The sequence below is a fragment of the Electrophorus electricus genome, chromosome 15, assembly GCF_013358815.1.
Source record: "Electrophorus electricus isolate fEleEle1 chromosome 15, fEleEle1.pri, whole genome shotgun sequence".
Classification (NCBI taxonomy): Eukaryota; Metazoa; Chordata; class Actinopteri; order Gymnotiformes; family Gymnotidae; genus Electrophorus; species Electrophorus electricus.
In genome coordinates, this window is record NC_049549.1 from 1,117,501 (window position 1) to 1,137,500 (window position 20,000).

Below are 20,000 nucleotides of genomic sequence, written 5' to 3' on the forward strand. Positions count from 1 at the left end.
CTCTCTCCTGCGTTTCTTCCTCCATATCAAAGCACTCCTTTCTTCCTTTGCTTCAAAGTATAAAATTGAAAGGTTTTTTTTGTTTGTTTTTTTTGGAGGGCAATTTCTCCATGTGTGCAACAACACATCAGTACGCCTCCCAAGTTCAGTTTCTGAAGTAACCCCCCCCCCGCCCTCAATTAATTTCAAACAAAATATTTCAGCAAGCACGTGTTATGAATTAGCATGAATGCATCTATTTATGTTATGCTCCGCCTGCTACTATTTTTTAAAATGTCCGCTGCGCCGTGCCTCCCCGGCTGCCAGTGAAGCCGTCTGACGGCCCTGCCGAGATGCAGCTGGCATCATGAAGCTCCTAACCCTCGGGGCACGGCGGTTCATCTCCTCTGGTCCAAGAACCTGTTTAAGAACCCAGTGCTCTCTCCCCAACATATCTCGATCATCTCCCTCTCCGGTGGAGCCCATGCTACTTTCTTTCTTCATTACTGGAGAGTTTCATCACATACATCTCCACTGGCTCCTGTCCAGTTCTCTGAGCGTTGCCACAAAAAATATGTATATTAGCAAAAGTAATGTTTAAGTTTAGGGTTTATGCCAGACAAGCAAGGCCGTTGCAGTAGAGAATGATGCTATGATAATACTCAGGACAATTTGTTATTCTTTGATATATACAATTTATTTGCTTTGTTTGGAACAGATATTGTGGTGGGGTTGAAGTCAAGAGTGAGTGCAGCTAAGACAAACCAAAACAGAGAAAAACATTACTAGTTTTTCAAGCTGATCCTCATTCCAGATTTTGGGTCAAACCCCAAGTGTTTTTAAATGGTAGGTACAGGCATATTATAAGCTGGGACAGTTGCAAAAAAAGTGGACTGTCTAACGTGTCTGGAGGACTGGGTCCTGAACCACTGATGTAGAACTGCAAGAAGCATTATTTAAGTGTAAAGTATCTCGTAACATCAGCCTGCCTCGTACCTTACTCTTTACCGCTCAAACAAGGTCAATTCTATGTGACAAGCATAGACTGACAATCGTTCCTGCTATATTCAATATTTTTTTGCCCTAAAGGTATTGGTACCAGCGATGGGACAGCAGAGAAAGACAAAGACTTCCGAGGCAAAGCCCAGAAGCAAGTACAGTTCAATCCAGGTCAGACCACGGCCACCTGGAGGGTACGGATCCTTGCTGACAACCTCTACGAGCAGTCGGAGACCTTCATGATTGTCCTGTCCGAGCCTGTGATGGGAGCGCTGGAGTTTCCACAGGCAGCCACTGTGGAGATCGTGGATCCCGGGGACGGTGAGTGAGTTGGGCGGTCCACGTCCATTCCAAGACCAGCAGCAGGTTTATCAGCAGAGATCATGGGAGGCCGATCCGTCCAAGGTTCTGTGGTGGAGGCCTTGCTCCTTTTCCGCAGATATCCGAGTACCTGCGTTATTTTACATTTGCAGTAAGAGTGCAGCATCGTTCCGCTGAAGCGCTTTGCGTGTGCGCGGATGAACCGCACCATTGCACGTGTAAATCGTTGCGGATCGTTTGATGCGTTTTAGAATATGCTGCTGCTGACTGTGGGATAGAAGCAAATGTGGTTTAATGTAGTTTAACAGCAAATGTGTCATTGGTTTGCAGTTCCTTTGAATCTGATCTTCAGTGCCACCAGCTTGATGGAGGTCGAGCAACCATGTCCTCATGGATCACACAAAAGCGCCACTATTTGTCTCAGAGCTTTTTTGTGAGGTTTTTTTTTGAGATGATGGAGATGTACCTCTTCCTTTCCTCATGTATTCGGTGGTGGAGTGTAAAGAGTTATCTGTTTACTTGAATGTGGCTTATTCCACTCGTAGTGAAAGTGATGAAAAGCACACAGACATGTAGGAAACACAGTGCCCGGACCATGTTGCAGGAGTGAAGTAGGCATTTACCACACCTATTTGCTTGCTCAAACAAATGCTTGCCCCCGGCGTCACAAGGCCAAACGGTTGCTTGCCTGTTTGAAAAGCCAAAAAAAGAAAAAACCTTTATTTTTGGCTCCAAATGAAAAATCCTCTTTAGTTTGATTACGTGCCTTATATCTTCAGCATAACCCTGGAAACTCCACTCAAAACTCTTCTCAGTCTTTGCTGAAAGCCGTAGTCATTAACGGCCTGGATGTTTCATCTCAGGGTAATTGTGTAGCAGAGAGTGGACTCTACTTCAGCATTCGAACCCCCAGTCGTTATACGCAGCCTCGAAAGCCACTGAAACTTCTGCATGTCCTTCGGTTCCTTTGTTGTTTTTCGCTTCTGCAGAAAGGGGAAAAAAAGGCTTAAAATGTTTTTTTCTTGAGGTCTCGAGGCCCATTGTAGCTGCTTCCAAAGCCTTGCACCACCAGGAGGAAAACTGGAGCAAAAGTATCCATTCATCTCCCCGTATCCATCGAAGGATGGAGCATGTTTACAAGATTTTAAGTTTAAAACCTGCAGAAAATCAGAACCAAATCCCAGGGCTCAATTCTGAACAATAGCTAACAGTCTTCTGCGAGCGTTTTAAAAGTGGCCTTTGTGCTCGCTATGGACTGTAATGTTGTGTTTTTTGTTGGTTTTGTTTTTGTCTGTTCTAGAGTCCACAGTATTCATCCCTTTGGCTACGTACTCCATTGAGGAAGACATTGGAGAGCTGCTGATTCCTGTCCGGAGGTCCGGGGATGTCAGCGAAGAGTTAATGGTCATTTGCTTCACACAACAAGGTACATGGAAAAGCTCCACCAGCTCAGGAATTCAGCTGTCCTGTCACAGATCAGTCTTCCCTGTCCTATACCTTTGTCTTAGATACAGGTGCCTGCTATACAGTATAGGCCCCACACTAATACTCCTACCTGTAATATTCCTACCTGTAATACCCCTACCTCTAATAGAACTAACACTAATACTCCTACCTCTAAAATGCCTACCTCTCAAACTCTTACCTCTAATACCCCTACCTTTAATAATCCTACTTCTAATACCCCTACACTAATACCCCTACCTCTAATACCCCTACACTAATACTCCTACCTGTAATACCCCTACTTCTAATACCACTACACTAATATCACTAATATTCCTACCTGTAATACCCCTACCTGTAATACCCCTACCTCTAATAGAACTAACACTAATACTCTTACCTCTAATACACCTACCTCTAATACCCCTACCTGTAATACCCCTATACTAATACTCCTACCTGTAATACCCCTACCTCTAATAGAACTAACACTAATACTCCTACCTCTAATACTTCTACCTCTAATACCACTACACTAATACTCCTACCTGTAATATTCCTACCTGTAATACCCCTACCTCTAATAGAACTAACACTAATACTCCTACCTCTAATACTTCTACCTCTAATACCACTACACTAATACTCCTACCTGTAATATTCCTACCTGTAATACCCCTACCTCTAATAGAACTAACAGTAATACTCTTACTTCTAATACCCCTACCCTAATACTCCTACCTGTAATACTCCTACCTCTAATAGAACTAACACTAATACTCCTACCTCTAAAACGCCTACCTCTCAAACTCTTACCTCCAATACCCCTACCTGTAATGATCCCTACCTCTAATACTCCTACCTCTAATACTCACATGCTCTAGAACTTCTTTTCGAGCTGTATCAGGGGAGTTAGATTAAACTGGAACTAACCTCCGGAGGCTGGTCGATGCCCCGGAGCAGGCCAGGCTGTCTCCGTTCGTCTCATGCCCGTCTCTTTCGTCGCACAGGCACGGCCACTGGCACCGTTCCCACCACTGTGCTGTCCTACTCGGACTACATCTCGCGGCCTGAGGAGCACGGCAGCGTGCTGCGCTTCGACAGGGGCGAGGCGGAGAAGGCGTGCCGCGTGGTGGTGATTGACGACTCCCTGTACGAGCCCGAGGAGAGCTTCAACGTCACCCTCAGTATACCCATGGGCGGCCGGCTGGGCCAGGAGTACCCCACCGCCAGGATAACCATCCTGCCCGACTCTGACGACGGTAAGAAGGATTGAAGGCTCGGCCGTATTGGCGTTGCGGCGCTTGTTTAGGCTAAGGTGCCGGTTCTGTCTTGGTCAGGCTTCCGAGCTGGTACACACTGCCAAGCCTGATGTTTTCTTGCGGGTTTAATTTGCATGTTCTCACATCGCTGCCATTTCAGACGGCAACTAGAACTGTTTTTTCTGAACATTTTTACTGTAATGAAAAATGGTAATGGTAAACAACAAGTGCTTGCACACTGCTTTCTAAACGAAACCATGGAAGGCGGAAATGAAAATACGTTTTTTTGACTGTGACCTCTGCATAATTAATCCTAAAGCTTTGCAGAAACAGAGATCAGAGGTCACACTTGCCTCTGCCATGCTGAATTCAGTTCACCATCACTGCAGCCGCTCTCTGGACTTAGAAAAGTACCCTCGGCACATTTGAAAGGAACTGGCGCTGTTTAAAACGGTTGCAGTCGTTTTTGCGTTTGCTGACTGCATTTGAAAATAAGCTCTGGCATTTGGCTCGGCAGAAAAATGAAGGGAAACGATGATGACTTGCCATCGATGATGACTCGTCAAGGAGAAACCGAAATCAGGTAGATGGGACTGTGTGTTCAATAAACATCTGGTTTACTGGTTTACACTACGGCCCCTTTCACATGTTCTGCCGGGTAATTTGCACACTGCTGGAGCTGGTATGACCCAGAGCATAGGTCCCTGTTACTTGAAAGCCAACCAGACATTCCAATAATTCTAGACAATCCACACTTGATTTGTTCCACAGTATGATGCATAAGAACTTCAGTCCGTTGCGCATCTAGACACCAGACTCTCAGGACGGTTCCCTTATTTAGTTGTTACGTTCGGAGCTCAGAACAACTCTTTCTGTCATTCCTTGCATGATGGTTGACAACTATTTGGGAAGCTATTGAAGAAATTGTTTGAGCTCAGCCTGGGAATAGGAAGGTGAGATTACAATGTTTAATTCAAACTCACGGAATTTACCGAACACCACTGCAAACCTTGAACCAATTTTCTTTCTACCCATAATTCATGAAGCGTGGAGGCAAAGAATAGAAAAGACACACCGGAGGCCAGGGTGAATATATTATTTTGTCAATAGAATAGTGGTTGCTATTCCAAAATGGTGTTTTCAACATTTTGATATTTTAGCGAGTGGCACATGTGACCCCTTGGAGACTGCACATGTTTTGCATCTGTTTTCTTTGCTTTTCCTTTTGTTAAAAAGTTACTGTTACAAGTAAAAATGTATAGGTTTATGAAATCATACTGTTGGGCAGAACTGAAGGACAATCACCCATTTAAATGAAACTGTTTAAAAGGGAATCAAAGTGGCATAAGGAAATAATTGTTGAACTAAACAGGTGGGTGTGTGTGCGTGGGTGAGTGTGCATGCGTATGTGTGAGTGTGCGTGTGAGTGCGTGCGTCTCTGTGTGCGCGTGTGTGTGTGTGTTTCTGCCTTTAAGGCCTCCCTTATCGCTCATCTGCAGGCGTAGTTCCAGGGGCTGTTCTCCATTTTATCTCCCACACGGTGCCTCTTTTGTTCAGTAACTCCTCCGGGCCTCCCACTCACCACCCTTCGCTCACCTCCTCCCGGGTCCGCCTGACGTTCCCAGGAGACCAATCCAGTGCAGATCCGCTGCAAAGTCCTGAATCGCTTCTTTTACTTTCTGAAGAGAGATAACTGGGATGGCTGCAACTCCACCTTAAGCTCCTCCATCTAACTGCATCGATGTCCTACGTGGCTCTGGAGTGGAGTGCTCATGCTGTTTTGGACCAACTCCCGCATTACAACTGCTTTTGCAAATATCTGGCAACCTCACATGCACACTGGGCTTGCCGAAGCCGTTCCTATATGTCGGATAGCGAAGGCTCACGGCTTGCTGCGCCAAGACAGGCTTCGCCTCCTGTGTAGGAAATGAAAGTTTGTTCGGGTTAAACGGAGCCTCTCTCTGTCTGTCAGTGTCTGGAACACCCCTTCGTTTTTTTAACTGATACAGTTGTCACCCCTGGGCGGAGTTCCGTGGCAGGCCAATCACGAGGGTGGGCTTTATGGAACTCTTGGGAATGTCGCCATCAGCTCGGAATGGTACACAAATGAAAGCTTGATAAGATGCATTTGAGCAGTTAAGGGATCAAGTGACTTCAGTTAAGAGATGAAGTCATTAGGTTCATAATGCTAACAAGAATATTAGCGTGGATCATTGAGTTTAGTGTTACTTGTGTGTGTGAGTGTGGGACTGACAAAAACGTGGAAGAGGCTCTCACTAGCTCACTCCCCGGAGTATAACAGCATACACCCCAGCTACTGCACCTGCTGGCTAGATAAAAACAACGAACCAAGATAAATGCTTTACAAAATATGACTATAAAACATATATTTATACATTTAAAAATTGGTTGAATTCACTTTGGTTCAGCTCTCAAACATGGCAGTCATTGTTTTGTCTCTTTTGGTAAGTAGCTTTTACATAAATAAGTAAATACATTCAGTAAAACCATGTTTTGATCTAGACGTGACACTGAGTTAAAACTTTTGGACATGGATGTACACGAAGACGGTGTTGTGATCTAAGTTTAATTCCTTTGTAGCAAATCTCTCTGGACCAAACATGAATAAATAATATATTGGCTCACGTTTATTTAGATATTCGTCTAAATAAGATGTTCCATCCTTTTCACATGTACTCCTGTCTAAATCAGTCTCTACTGGGAGATTAAAATTAATTTTTGTTTGTTTGTAGACCTGGCACAGAAAACCTTATGTACTGAAGCTATTAAAAAGCTATCAATCACATTTACACTGGGCCTTATTGTAACAGAGAAATAGAATGGATCATTTTGTTATGCTTTGTCGAAGTGTCCTCTTTTTTAATTTTGTTGTCGTGCGTTTCTGTTTCTGAGAAAGTCGGGGTATATTTTCAGCTTTAAGAATCCCTGAAGGTTTTTAGTGCCAGATGAAGCAGCAGAATTGAGCAGAAGGTGTTCGGCTTTCATCTGCCGCAGCAGTGTCCTCGCGCAGGCGGAAGGCGCGTGTTTGCTATCCGCTGGCGTCTCGCTCGGATGACTTTGTCTGGAATGAATGCGCGGGGCCGGGAAGAGACCCGCTTGTGCGGGGACGCTCTTTGTCTGCGCTTTCGTTGTCGTCTTCTTTTTTCAGTCGTGACTCTTGACTGGCCCGATGCCGAGCCGGGGACAAAGACCGAGAGAGGGAGGGAGAGAACGAAAGCCGTGCGCGTGAAGCTCAACCGAAACCTGATCGCCTGTTTTTCTGACTTAACCAAACGCACGTGGGCTTGTTAGGCCATCATCTCCCGGAAGCATGGATGGAGTCCAGTCCTTAGGGTTCGGCTACAGCATGCACTGCTGACAGTGCGATGTGTCGGTCTCAGACGAAAGAAAATCATGTTAAAATTATAATAATAATCATATTGTTATTTTTTATTATTCTAACCGTTGCATTGGCTCAGACCTCAGTTATCCATACTTTGCACACACGCACACATACGCGAACTTGGACACATACACGCGTGCACGCGTATGCACACACACACGCACATACATACGACTGCTGTGTCATCATTACATTCTGTTATTTCGCACACAGGAATAGTCAGAAGAGCAGAAATAGTCCTGTACTGACAGACAATCTGTGATCCAGCATGGGGGAGTATGGAGGAAACATGCCCCCTCACGCTGGCATAATTACCCACGCCGACGCTGGGACCCGTACTTGTACCTGGCAAAAAGCAGCGCGCAGGGTACGGAAGCTGTAGAACACAGCTCGCAGCCGAGGACGGGACATGCTAGCAGGACGTCCCATGTCAGTCAGCAGTCAGCGGTAACGTGGCGAGATTACAGGGCGGCTCGGGGCCCCAAGCGCACGTCCGTGGTGATGGGAAAGGAGCCGGAACAGGAGGAGAAGTCTCCAGCCTGTCATTAGCGCTTCCACCCTCCGAGACGTTCCCACGGAGCCCGGGAGGGAGGAAGCAGGTGTTCGCTAGCTGCACTTCTAACCTCTTCTCAAAGAACCGGCACACTTGCACCATGGCATTGAAATTGTTAGAACTTACCGATGTGGGGTCATATCAGTGCAAAGGCGCGCGCCTCGGTAAAGGTACGGCTCAGCTACGTGATGGATGAGCCGTCTGGCGGGTCAGTTTTTGAGTCATCCAGCACGGGTGGGTCACACTGCACACCGCTCACTGATGGGCTGCCCTTCTTTAATGAGGCCATCGAGGTTGTGGCCTCCTGGTATTTGTCGACATGGAACTTCACGGATAAAGTTCGTGTCAGTTTGTAGTAAGTACGGTTCTTTAACTTGTGCTATATTAATAACAAATGTGAAAATGTAACGTCACACAAAGTTACACTGTTATCCCTGAGACAGCGTCGTGGATCACTAAGTAAACAGCCCCTCGTTGCCGGGTCCCTTTCATCGCACAGGGACCTTTCCACCTTTCGTCATCAGCGTGCGTCTCACCTCCGCCGCACGCTGCGGCCACTTCCGACCTAAAGCGATCGGCTCGGTGGTGCAAACGCACGCTCGTGCATACCATGTTTTTTTCCTGCTTCGTTACAGCCCCTGAGACGAAGCCGTCGCTCGGCGGGAACGTGTACGGAAAGTTAGCAAGTGTGAATGCACAGCACCGTGCAATCCTGCACTCTCTGCCAAATCCTGCCCCTGCACCACACACACACACCCTCCCCCCGCCCCCACACACACACACACACACCCCCACCCACCCTCCCCACACCCCCCCCCACCACCATCACAACACCATCACACCTCCCCTGCCTCCCCTTCGTCTCGGAAATGAATGAAGAAGCTGAAATCTCCCTGGCATGTTTCTCTTGTTTCTCAAGTTGGTTTTTTTTGTTTTGTTTTTTTGTTTTTTTTTAATCAGACTTCATTCCAAAGTGGTGAAGCATGGTGAGGGGGTTGGAAATGTTGGAGGGGGGTCTGGCTCTCATCTCTGGCACTCTCTGAGAAACAGATCAACTGTAGGCAAGCGTTGCTTGTGAGAGCGTGGGGGCGGGACCCCGTCGCCAGTCCAACATGCAGCGCGCAGCGCACGGCAAGACCCAAAACTGAACACCGAGGAGCCGAGGGGTTTTACACGCTCCTAAATCATTCCTGATGTGGTCACAGCTACCTTCAGACTCAACAAGGCCCCTCTGTTGTGAAGAAGCGTCCAGAGTTTGCGATGCCAGAATAACACTCAGAGACGTCGGGAAATCTTGGCGCGTCGGTCGGGATGCAAGTGGCGCAGTGGGGCACATCGGTTAAACCTGCGTTTACAGGTGTGAAGCGCTTCGAGGTGTACAAACCGCGAGGCACAAACCGCCAGGCTGGGATGCCGAGCTGACGTGATTATTCATGCTGTCAGTTTAAACTTTTTCAGTGCCTAGTAAAAGAATTACACACTTCGTGGGTCTTACTGTAAGTAACTCTATTGAAGCAAAAATGGGTTCAGTAATGAGCTGGTATCCTTGAACTGGCTCCATGGCCACCACACACACACACTTTATCATCTCACTAGAGATTAAACTACAGAAAAGGATACAAATCAGGCACATTTTTCAGTTTTCATAGTAAAGCTCGTTTTGCTGTTTAAACACAGCCCTCATTGTATCATGATTAGGGTTTAATATTAAACGTGGTATTACTCATACGCCAATACCACAAAAGCCTCAACAGATCCCTGTAAGGAGACCCAATCTCCCGAAGATCTCATACGGCTTATAATGAGTGAGGGTGAATTCGTTGGGCTTCATTCAGATGTGTTCTTTGAAGAAGCGGCCACTGCGCCGTGGCCGCGTGCCAGGCGGGTAAGCCAATACGAGGGAGGGCAAGATTGAGCGCCAGGCCCGAGAGAGGAGGGCCGACCGGGCGCGCAGGTCAACTCTCTCTCGGCGGGCCGTATCGCTTTGAAACAAATGCTGTTTGCCTCCTATGTGAATTAACCTCATCTGATTAGGGGAATTGTAGGACACACACACACACGCACACATGCTTGTCCATGGAACTTTTTGCTACCAAGACAATCAGTAGTGATTAGCCGCCAAACCTAAGCTCTCCCCCGGGCCACAGGGTTGGATCGTGCAAATGCGATAGAAGTTGTTTGCCCCTCGCGCAAGTCTGTCACCTGAACAGAGGGAGAATGGGGTTTGAGATCAACACCCTACCCTACAGCGTTCTCACTGTAACATAATTGTCACCACAAGGACAATTTTGTACTAGTTTGCACCAACAGCTACAAGCCTCAAGGCCTTGCCTGAGGATATATTTGCCATGGGTGTCAGATTTTACGCACCTTGCAAAAATGAAAGCTAATTCTCACCTCAAGGTAATTTCTGAACTTTTTTGCTGTCGTTTAGAAGCCGATCATTGAAAGTGGTGAGAAGGCTAGAGCAGCGTACGAGGTACTTTTAAGAAATCACGTCTGCCGCTGTACAAGCGCCGGTATGTTTAGACGCACGAACCTAAAAAGAAACGCTCTCGCATTGGAGATGTGATTTGCAGATGTAATTCGGGCTTCTGAAGCAGGGTTGGTTGAGTTCACCTGTGACGAGTTTATCGTATGCACTAAAAAAAATCTGGGTCCGGAATAGGGGCTGATGGGCTCGGACCGTGTCAGAACATGCCGACCTGTTCCCCGCCTCGAGCCTCGGCGCCCAAGCACAGGAACTCACAACTTGGCAGTGGGGAAAATAGAATTGGACCCTCGAGCTTTTCCAGTGTCAGAGCACCGAGCAGAACTGGGTCTTTTAAGGGCGTACATCAGAAGAGAGTTAGGGATGTAGCTTCCACTGTACATCCTCTGGCTGCAAAATCATTGTACATTATATTTACATTTACATATTTATATTTACAGAAAGGCACGTCCAAAGCACCGTACACATGTATTAACATGCCACTGCAGGAGCGGTATATCATGCATCTTCTGGGGTTGCCCTCTAGCTCCACCTTTTCCACTTTGTGTCATCTAGTTCAGAGCTTTTCAGGAAAAAGAGTTTTTTCTTTTGTGTGTTCGACGATCCTAATTCAAACTTTGTAACCCCGACATCAGACGGCCTTTGAAGTTTTTTTGTCATTCCCGATCGTGTGTTGTTCATATGCTAACCCTTTGTAGACTATGCGGTATGCGGTGTGTCTTTCACTCATTTCCGCTGCGACTGGAATGTCGGGGTCACTGATTCCGGTGGGGGTTACCGGTGACGTGGCTGACCCGTCTCTGCCTGGCTGCTTTCCCAAACAGCGCCCGTGTTCTATTTCGGAGAGTCGGAGTACCACGTAGACGAGAGCGACGGGTACGTTGAGATTCGGGTTTGGAGGATGGGCACAGACCTCTACAAGACGGGCACGGTTACGGTGCGCTCCCGAAAGGCCGACCCCGTCTCCGCTGAAGGTACGTGACCAACGCATCCGTCGAGGCCTCTCACTGGTAACCTTAAGTTTAGAAGTCATGCGTGGATCTGGTTCAATGTTTTCTGTGTAGATAAACAGAAATGGGGAGTACTACTCGCGTCTTTCTCTCCGAGCCTGGAGGTAAAAGTGCTTTTACGCAGATAAGACGGAGATGCACGCAGAGAACACCGGCGTGTGCCGAGACCGTAACACATACAAACACTAAAAAGGTGCTCTTTGGGCGAGGAGGGGGGTTTGTGCCGCTATAGCGCATTAGCCCCCCATTTGAGTGAAGCCAGGATTATGAATACAAATCAGGACTCTCACACGAAGAGCTTTTGAAGTATTTAAATTCAAACTGCCTGGGCAGGTCCCTCCCTCCTCCCTCTCGCCTTCGCTGGGCGTCTTTCACCGCGCGTGTCCGGTGTCGGGCTTCTCTCCCTCGGTCCGCATGCGCTGCATTGTCAGACGCAGTCAGCAGGTCCGGTGGGGCGTACGAGGACCAGAGGCAGTAGAACGTGCACCACCGACAATATGAGCCTCAAACGCTGGACAAATGACTAACCCCACCACGTCAGTGCATCGGTGTCACATATCGGGAGCAAAACGCATAACCTCCTGCTTGTGCAGAAGACCAAAATAGGAGTCTTTTTAAAAAAAAAAATTTTGCGAGGCATTAATTTCCTTTTTATGCAATTTATGAATTGATGACTGCATTCTGTAATTTACCGCTGCATAGTTTAAAAGGCCAGACAGGCTATCAGTGCAAATGGCTTCTAAAAACTGCAGATGACAACATTAGAGGAGCTGACATCTGGGATTAACACAGGCGAGCGTCGGTATGCAACATCTGAGATCAACAGTGCACTGAGTTTTAGTCTCTGAAGCAGCAACCTGTCAGCCCAGAATGAAACCTGTGTACCATTTTGGTTTAATTATCACTCTGTTAACTTCCAGAGCTGTGCAATGCTGCGAGGATAGCGGACAATGTATATGTAAAGACAACTGTGTTTTTAAAAAAAAAGTAAAAAGTAAATCACGTAAATCTTGTTTCTGTCTGTTTTTTTAGAGGTGCAGTGTTAATTTTTTAGTCATGAACAAAACAATGCTGAGTAATCGTAGTCTGAAGGCCTGATGTTAGGGTGTGAACTTTTGCCCCAGCTGGAGTGGACTATGTGGGGATCAGCAAGAGCCTCGCCTTCGCCCCGGGGGTCACCATGCAGACGTTCCGAGTGGCCATCCTGGACGACCTGGGCCAGCCTGTGCTGGAGGGCCTGGAGAGGTTCGAGCTGGTCCTTCGCATGCCCATGAACGGAAGCGTGGGTGAGCCGGGCAGAGCCATCGTCTTCATCAACGACTCGGTCTCGGACTGTGAGTTAACAGGAAGTAATCGCCAGTCAACAGGAAGCAACCCGAAACATCAGTGAAGAGGGATTAATTGTGTTTAGTGCAGTACCATGAAGGGCCATTTCTCTGTGTGTGTGTGTGTCTGTGTGTGAGCCAGCGCAAGCTCACCTGTGCGAATAATTCCCGTCATCTCCGTTACCCCCCAGTGCCGAAGGTGCAGTTCCGCGATGCAGCGTACGTGGGCAACGAGGGCGACGGGACGATTACGGCGGTGGTGTATCGCAGTGGGGACCTTCGCTACCGCTCCAGCGTACGCTGTTACAGCCGTCAGGGGTCAGCCCAGGTCATGATGGACTTCCACGAGCGGCCCAACACAGACGGCTCTCTCATCACCTTCCTGCCTGGTCAGCCTACGCAGCCTTCACCTCCCCTCACCTCCCTTTACCTCCCTTCACCTCCCCTCACCTCCCTCACCTCCCACCTCAGTGGTCTGGGACAAACCCCGTAGCAAACGGACCTGGATTGGTTTTGCCGTGATTTGTTTGTTTGTTTGTTTTCTCCTGTGACAAACATCTGCAGTCAGATCCTATCAGATGCTGACTCAGGATATGTGAAGATTTCAAACGTTTAAAGCTTTTGTTTTGATTTAAAAATGGCAACTAATTGGTAAATGAATGTGTGCATGCATGTGCATATGTGTGTCTGTTTGTGCGTGTACAGGCGACGTGGAGAAACCCTGCACTCTCGTGCTCGTGGATGACACGGAGCACGAGGAGGTGGAGGAGCTAAGGCTGGTACTGGGGAGCCACAGGAGCGACTCCCCATTCGGGGCGTCCGTAGGAGCACAGAACGAGACGCTCGTCAGGATACAGGACGCCGCCGACAGTAAGCCCTGTGTGACCTGTGTGTACACAACTGCTCACATCCAGCGCATGTTCACACTGGATTCACTTCACAGCTCCCTGCTGCACTTATCTCAGGAAGATCAGACAGATCAGGCATCCATCCATCCATTAAGACGCTCAGGCGCTGGTTAAAAACGTCAATTCTGTTCTTACACCGAGGATTGTTGAAGATATGTCTGAAGATACAGACAGCTTCCCAATCACATCCTTCGCGCTGCCCGGAGTCTCTGAGTCCTGTCAGGCGTATGCCATGTATAGCCTGTAACAGGGGAGTAGTGTTCTGACAGTTTTCATGATCATTGTGATGGCTTCAGTTTTTCTGCAGTTAAGCGAACGCCCTCAGAGGCAGAGTTACATAAAGACCCGCTACCTGTTCAGAAATTCGTAATTCCTGATGCAGCTGGAAGAGCCCGTGGCTGTAAATTCTCTTGTTTGCCAGAGATATTGGAGTGCAGGTTGTGGGCGGGAATGACACAAGATAGTGCGTGAATGTAAACAGAGGTTTATCACAGTTTTTAGGCCCTATCCGGCTGCTGGGTTCTCCCACTGTCTAGTCCCACCTCCTGTACATGTGCAGGTGGAATACATTATGGGGAGAGATGTAGGGAGATGTCAAAATGTATAACACAGACATGGCACTATAGCGTCCCTCAAACACCAGACTACATTCAGCAAAACAAATGTAAACAGGCAGTACAAATGTAAACAGAGGTAGAGATGAATAAACCAGTCAGTCGTGCTGTGCCCTGCAAGGTGAGACTAGAATTAAGCAGTATGGTTTAGACGGAGGATTGTTTCAGCAAGGACGGGTCTGGAGAGGGGAGACGCGAGCGTGTGGGTGACGAACACCCGTGTTTTCTCAAACGTACACCCTCATCTGTCCCTCAGAGCCAGTCATCAGGTTCGGGGCGACTAAGTTCAGTGTGAGAGAGCCCACCGAGTCTGGCCAGGTCTCTGTGGTCACAGTGCCCGTGCAGAGGGTGGGTGACATCTCCAAGGTGTCGGTGGTGCGTGTGCACACCAAAGATGGCTCGGCGGCCTCCGGAGAGGACTACCACCCCGTGTCGGAAGGTGAGTGTTCTCGTACTTTTTCTCAAGTCTTGGCTCATTAGCAGGCGGTTCGCGGCCCAGTGGTGAACGCTGTCGCCTCTCGCCAAGCCCCGCACTGAATTTTTTAAAAGGTTAAACTGACAGCCGGGCATAATTGTGACGGATTGCACGTGGCTCGGCGGACGGACAGCGTTATCGCGGAATTAAAATGCACTGGCGATGGGAGTTGGCGTTGTGACCCTACCTTCTGACTCCGCAGACGTCGTGTTCAGAGTGGGGGAGACGGAGCATGCGGTGGAGATCGAGATTCTGTACGACGGCGTGCGCGAGATGAGGGAGGCGTTCACCGTCCACCTGAAGCCCGACGAGAACATGGTGGCTGAGATCCAGGTGCTCGTGGTGCCCTCCGCAAATTTCAAATGCATTTTCGGCACGGTGTAGCAAAGAGGATCTCCGCCCGGTGTCGCCCCTCCGGTCCGGAGTCGCGCATGTGACAACGCTCCTTGCTCTCCCGCAGGTGACCAAAGCCATTGTCTACATCGAGGAGGGGAACAGCATGGCCGACGTGACCTTTCCCGCGGTGCCCGTGGTCGTGTCCCTCATGCAGTACGACGACACCGCGGACACCCGGACCGGTCGGCCGGCGGCCGGCTACCCGCTCATCTGCGTCACGGTACGTATCGGTCATGCTCTGGTGACGTGGACCTGAGCTTCCACGAGGTTTTTATTGTCGAGGACGTGCCACACCAGGAGATCTTGCGGTAATCTTTTGGAAAACTGCCCCTGGTCCCTTATTCCAGAAAGTTAGTTTTGGAGAATTCGTTTTCCTCCTCAAAGCTGGCATACGTTTTTGGCTACTAAAACGTTATTCGAACAGTCATATGTTGCCAACGGTATTTGAGCACTGTATGAGTTCTGTAGTGTCAGTGTGGAGAAACGGTACCAGACGATAGTTGTTCAGTCAACCCTTCCGTGAAGTCGAGTGTGTCACATAAACCTTCGTGGCCCCGACGTGCCACCTCCCCAACGTGCTCAGGACCATCCCTGCTTTCTTGTCTTCTCCTGTAGGCCTGCAGCTCCAAGTACCCGACCTTCGAGCGCACAGGCCCCATCTGCGCCAGCGAGCAGATCAACAACACGCTGACGCGTTACCGCTGGCTCGTGAGTGCCCCCGCGGGGCCGGACGGCGTCACCAGCCCCATGAGGGAGTTGGACTTCGACACTTTCTTCACCTCGTCCAAAAGCATCACCCTGGACTCCATATACTTCCAGGCGGGCTCGCGGGTGCAGTGTGCCGCCCGGGCCGTGAACGCCAACGGGGATGAGGGGCTGGAACTCAGCAGCCACGTCGTCTCCATCAGCCTGGAGGAGGGTGGGTGGACTAGACACACGTGCGCGCGCACACACAGACGCACACACAGATGGGCGCACGCACACGCACACACAGACACAGACGCGCGTAGAGACACACACACAGACACGCGTACAGGCACACGCCCACGGGCACACACACGTGGTCACACTCGCACGGGCACACACACAGACACAGACGCATGGGTGCCGGGGCACACACGGACGTGCGCATGCACACAAATCACACACACATTCACATGAACAAAGACAAACGCACATGCGCACAGAGTCACACACACACACTCACGGTCACACTCACCAGGCAGACACACAGACACATCCGTGCATGCACGCATAGTCAAACACATGTGAACACACATGCGCACACGTCACACATATGCACGCGTGTAGTGCTTATGGGATGTTGGGATTTGGGCACATACACATATTTTATATGTAATAAGACATTTCTAAGTCCATAACCAAAAGCAATATGATCCTCCCAGTTTTAAATTGGCACATTTGGCTTTTGAAAAAAAACTAAACTATTTATCATGTCAGGACCATTTTGCTGGTGCTATCACGAAGGTTTTACCCAGGGTTCCCTACAGGTCCAGAACATTTTGTCCTGAAAGTGTACAGAAAAGCAAAGCACATGCACTTTCCGATGGGAATAAGTTTCAGTAGAATCACTGTAAACAGCACGGCGAAGAGTGTTAAACTCCCACAAACACGTCAAGCCGGGTTTCCGGAGCCCAGTCAGAGTGCTTTATAGCGTCAGTGGGGGTGCGTCCGTCAGTCTGGGAACAGGGCCGAAACGGAGGCTTCCACTGGCACTCTGTTCACCCCAATACCCCAGCGCTATGACTGTAACGCAGGTCTTAGAACGCGCGCTGGCTATGAGGGACGCATAGAGCAGCTTTGATAACCGAACCGGCGGTGGTGCTCAGGCCAAGTTGAATCCTTGGCACCGCCTGCTCTCAGGACCCTCGGTTGAGCCTGTGTTGTGTTGTGTGCTTGCGTAGGTTTGTGCCAGCCCCGCGTCCTGGGCACAGTGGGCGCTGAGCCATTCTCTGCCAAGCTGCGCTACACTGGGCCAGACGACTCCCATCACCCCAACCTCATCAAACTGACCGTCACCATGCCCCACATAGACGGTAAGGAAATCCGCCCAGAGCTACAAGACTTCAAGTTTCAAGACAAGTGAAACTTATAGACAAATTACAACTTATACAAGTTTCCGATTCTGTGTTACAAATGAATGTTCAAGTGTTTTCTTGCATCCGAGGTGGTTTTCTATATATATCGTCGTTGCGGTGTGAGAATGGCCTTTGGTCTCTCCGGCATGCTGCTCTTGCAGGGATGCTGCCGGTGGTGTCCACACACCCTCTCTCCAACTTCGAGCTGACCCTGAGTCCGGACGGGTCACGCGTGGCCACCCACCGCTGCTCCAACTTGCTGGACGCGGCGGAGGTGCGCACCAGGCACGGCTTCGTCACCGGGGCGACGCACCACCCGGAGGCTGCTGGCGGCGCCGCGCCGTACCAGTACAGCGCCGCTCTGCGGGGGCGGAGCACGCTGCGCTTCTACCAGAACCTCCACCTGGAGGCATGCACATGGGTGTTCATCAGCTACTACGACATGTCTGAGCTGCTGAGCGACTGCGGAGGGACCATCGGCACAGACGGGCAGGTGGGCAAGAGCGTGGGGAGGAGGGGGTAGGGGGCGTCCAGTGTCCTTGGCGCGGTCAACACGTCCATCAAAGGCGTGGCCAGTCAGAGCAAAGCTGTGGAGTCGTTTGTAACCTTCTGAGCTAAAGAGATTTTTAAAAAAAAACAGTTTGCTTGTCTTCTGTTGACTCCACCCAAGCGTCCCAAGTGTCTCGTGCCGTAAGTCAAGAATGTCGGAGAATGTCAATAGCTTTAAACTTTTACTGTTCCCGTGCTGGTTAAAGCCGTCTCTCTTTGTCCTCGTGCATTCAGAGTGAGCGTCCACACAAAGCTTGAGACTTTGTAAGCAGCCTAACAGAGACTCTCCTCTCACAGGGGCCGCAACGTTGAGCCATAAAATCCTTTCTGAAAGTTATCGGCAGGCGGGTTATATGCCTCTCTCCGCTCTGTTTGCGTTTCCCTCCTTCCCCTTTAAAACACGTGGATCTTCGTGAACCTTTCCGAGGTCGGCACAGCCAGCACCTTCTCGGCAAACATTCTGTCGACCTGTTATTTGACCGGAGCAAAGGTCACTCTGCCCCCGCCTGTGCCGCCACTCGTGGTGGGTGAAAACTCAAGCCAGGACCGTAGTCGGGCCTTTGCCGTCTGACCCCTCATCTCTGCCGTCTTTAATTTCTTGGCTGTCCCCTGTCCGCGCCAGACTGTGCCCGCGCCAGGTCACCTTTGACCTCACCATGGAAACAGGTTCTAATCACTCTTTCTGACGCTAATTAACTGAAGGAGACAGGAATCATAAAAGGAGCGGATGAGGTCAAAGTGCAGGTTGTGCTAGCGTGAACCTCGTGATACGCCCAATAACGACACCCACACGTTTAAAGAAAAAAAGTCCCTCCCTCCTGCAGTGTGGCACGGGCTGGGATGTTTCCAGACAGGGCGGCACACTCAGTAAGGCTAAAATGTCGTGTTGCACTCTGCCACTGTTCCTAATTTTTCAGCTGCACTTTCAACTTCTTAGATTTTTGTTTTTGGGGATTAATATAAATAATAAGGAATGTGGGAATAAATTGGGCTATTGGGTAATATTTTACTAATTTGTTCTGGGCAACTGCAGTTATTCCCATAATTGCAGGTAACATATTTACCTTATAACTGAAAGGAAATTTTAAATGATGTGTTTCCTGGTTCTGCCAAAACCTTGATGATGCTGCCATCTAGTGGTGAATTCTTTTTTTTAATTATTATTTTTTTAAAGCGAACCTGTTTACTTGTAAAATTATGCCAACAAATATCCATTATGGAAAATGTATAGAATAAAGATTCATCTTCAAGTAGTTTTAGCTTGCAAATATCCAGTGATGAAATCTTGCTGTTTTGATACAAAGTTTAAACTCGTGAAACCCCATTTTTCAAAAGCTGCTCTACTCTATTCCCACGTTTTTTAGTGAGATTTGCATTTAAATTAGAAACATACAGCACAGAACTGTTTATCCTAAACGATGTTCAGAGCTCAGCCCAGTGCGGTAGCAAACACGGCCAGATATCTTGTCAATGGTCTTTATATGAACTCTGTACGCTCAGTACATCCAACATGCCTTGTACAAGCACTGAAGACAAAAATCTTCCAATAAAAATGTCCTATTATTTGATTGGTGAACTGCCGGAATTTTTAAAGTACAGGATTATCCCTGAATGTTTGTTTGATGGATCTTTGTTTCAGTCCTATCAGAACAACACTGAAGCACTTTATGTCAAGTGCACAGAGGCGGTAACAGAGATGAAGGGAGACCTGCTTTTAAATGTGGTTTTCTCATTATGCACAACTCACTTCACTGTACCACAAAACAATGAAGTCATGACAAAATGAAAGGGAAGTGTTAGTTATTGCAACCTGGTCTTTGTCTCCTCTCTCTCTCTCTCTCATTTATAATTGGAGGTGGCACAAAATGAAGGGTAGACCTGCAGCAGATGTCTTGCCTTTGTTTATTGCCTGGTGATGTCGTGGTGATGTCACTTATGAATGTAAATTTTATAAAGCCATGAAGAACGTGGAGGCGAGTGGAACAAAGACGCTGTTATTTGCGCTGCAGAGGAGGGAGAGGAGATCTACTCTCCTTCCTGATCTTGATTTTGTTTTAAAGCATGTGAAGTGTTGTATTGATTAATAAAGGTGTTTTTTAAATTCAAAATGTTCTCTCTCTCCCTCTCCCCTCTCTCTCTCTCTCCCTCTCTCTCTCCCTCTCTCTCTTCC

At 48.6% G+C, this 20,000-nt stretch overlaps 1 protein-coding gene across 1 annotated transcript in view; it reads left to right on the forward strand.

The window, feature by feature from the left end:
* frem2b (FRAS1 related extracellular matrix 2b) overlaps positions 1-20,000 on the forward strand; it is a 55,728-nt gene that overhangs the window by 29,135 nt on the left and 6,593 nt on the right. The window contains exons 4-16 of the mRNA XM_035534500.1: positions 1,069-1,299; positions 2,600-2,725; positions 3,756-4,007; positions 11,279-11,428; positions 12,589-12,798; positions 12,981-13,178; positions 13,495-13,659; positions 14,568-14,750; positions 14,989-15,119; positions 15,247-15,402; positions 15,798-16,101; positions 17,108-17,239; positions 17,443-17,774. Coding sequence (XP_035390393.1) covers positions 1,069-1,299; positions 2,600-2,725; positions 3,756-4,007; positions 11,279-11,428; positions 12,589-12,798; positions 12,981-13,178; positions 13,495-13,659; positions 14,568-14,750; positions 14,989-15,119; positions 15,247-15,402; positions 15,798-16,101; positions 17,108-17,239; positions 17,443-17,774 — 2,570 coding nt within the window. The remainder of the gene's footprint in view (positions 1-1,068; positions 1,300-2,599; positions 2,726-3,755; positions 4,008-11,278; positions 11,429-12,588; positions 12,799-12,980; positions 13,179-13,494; positions 13,660-14,567; positions 14,751-14,988; positions 15,120-15,246; positions 15,403-15,797; positions 16,102-17,107; positions 17,240-17,442; positions 17,775-20,000) is intronic.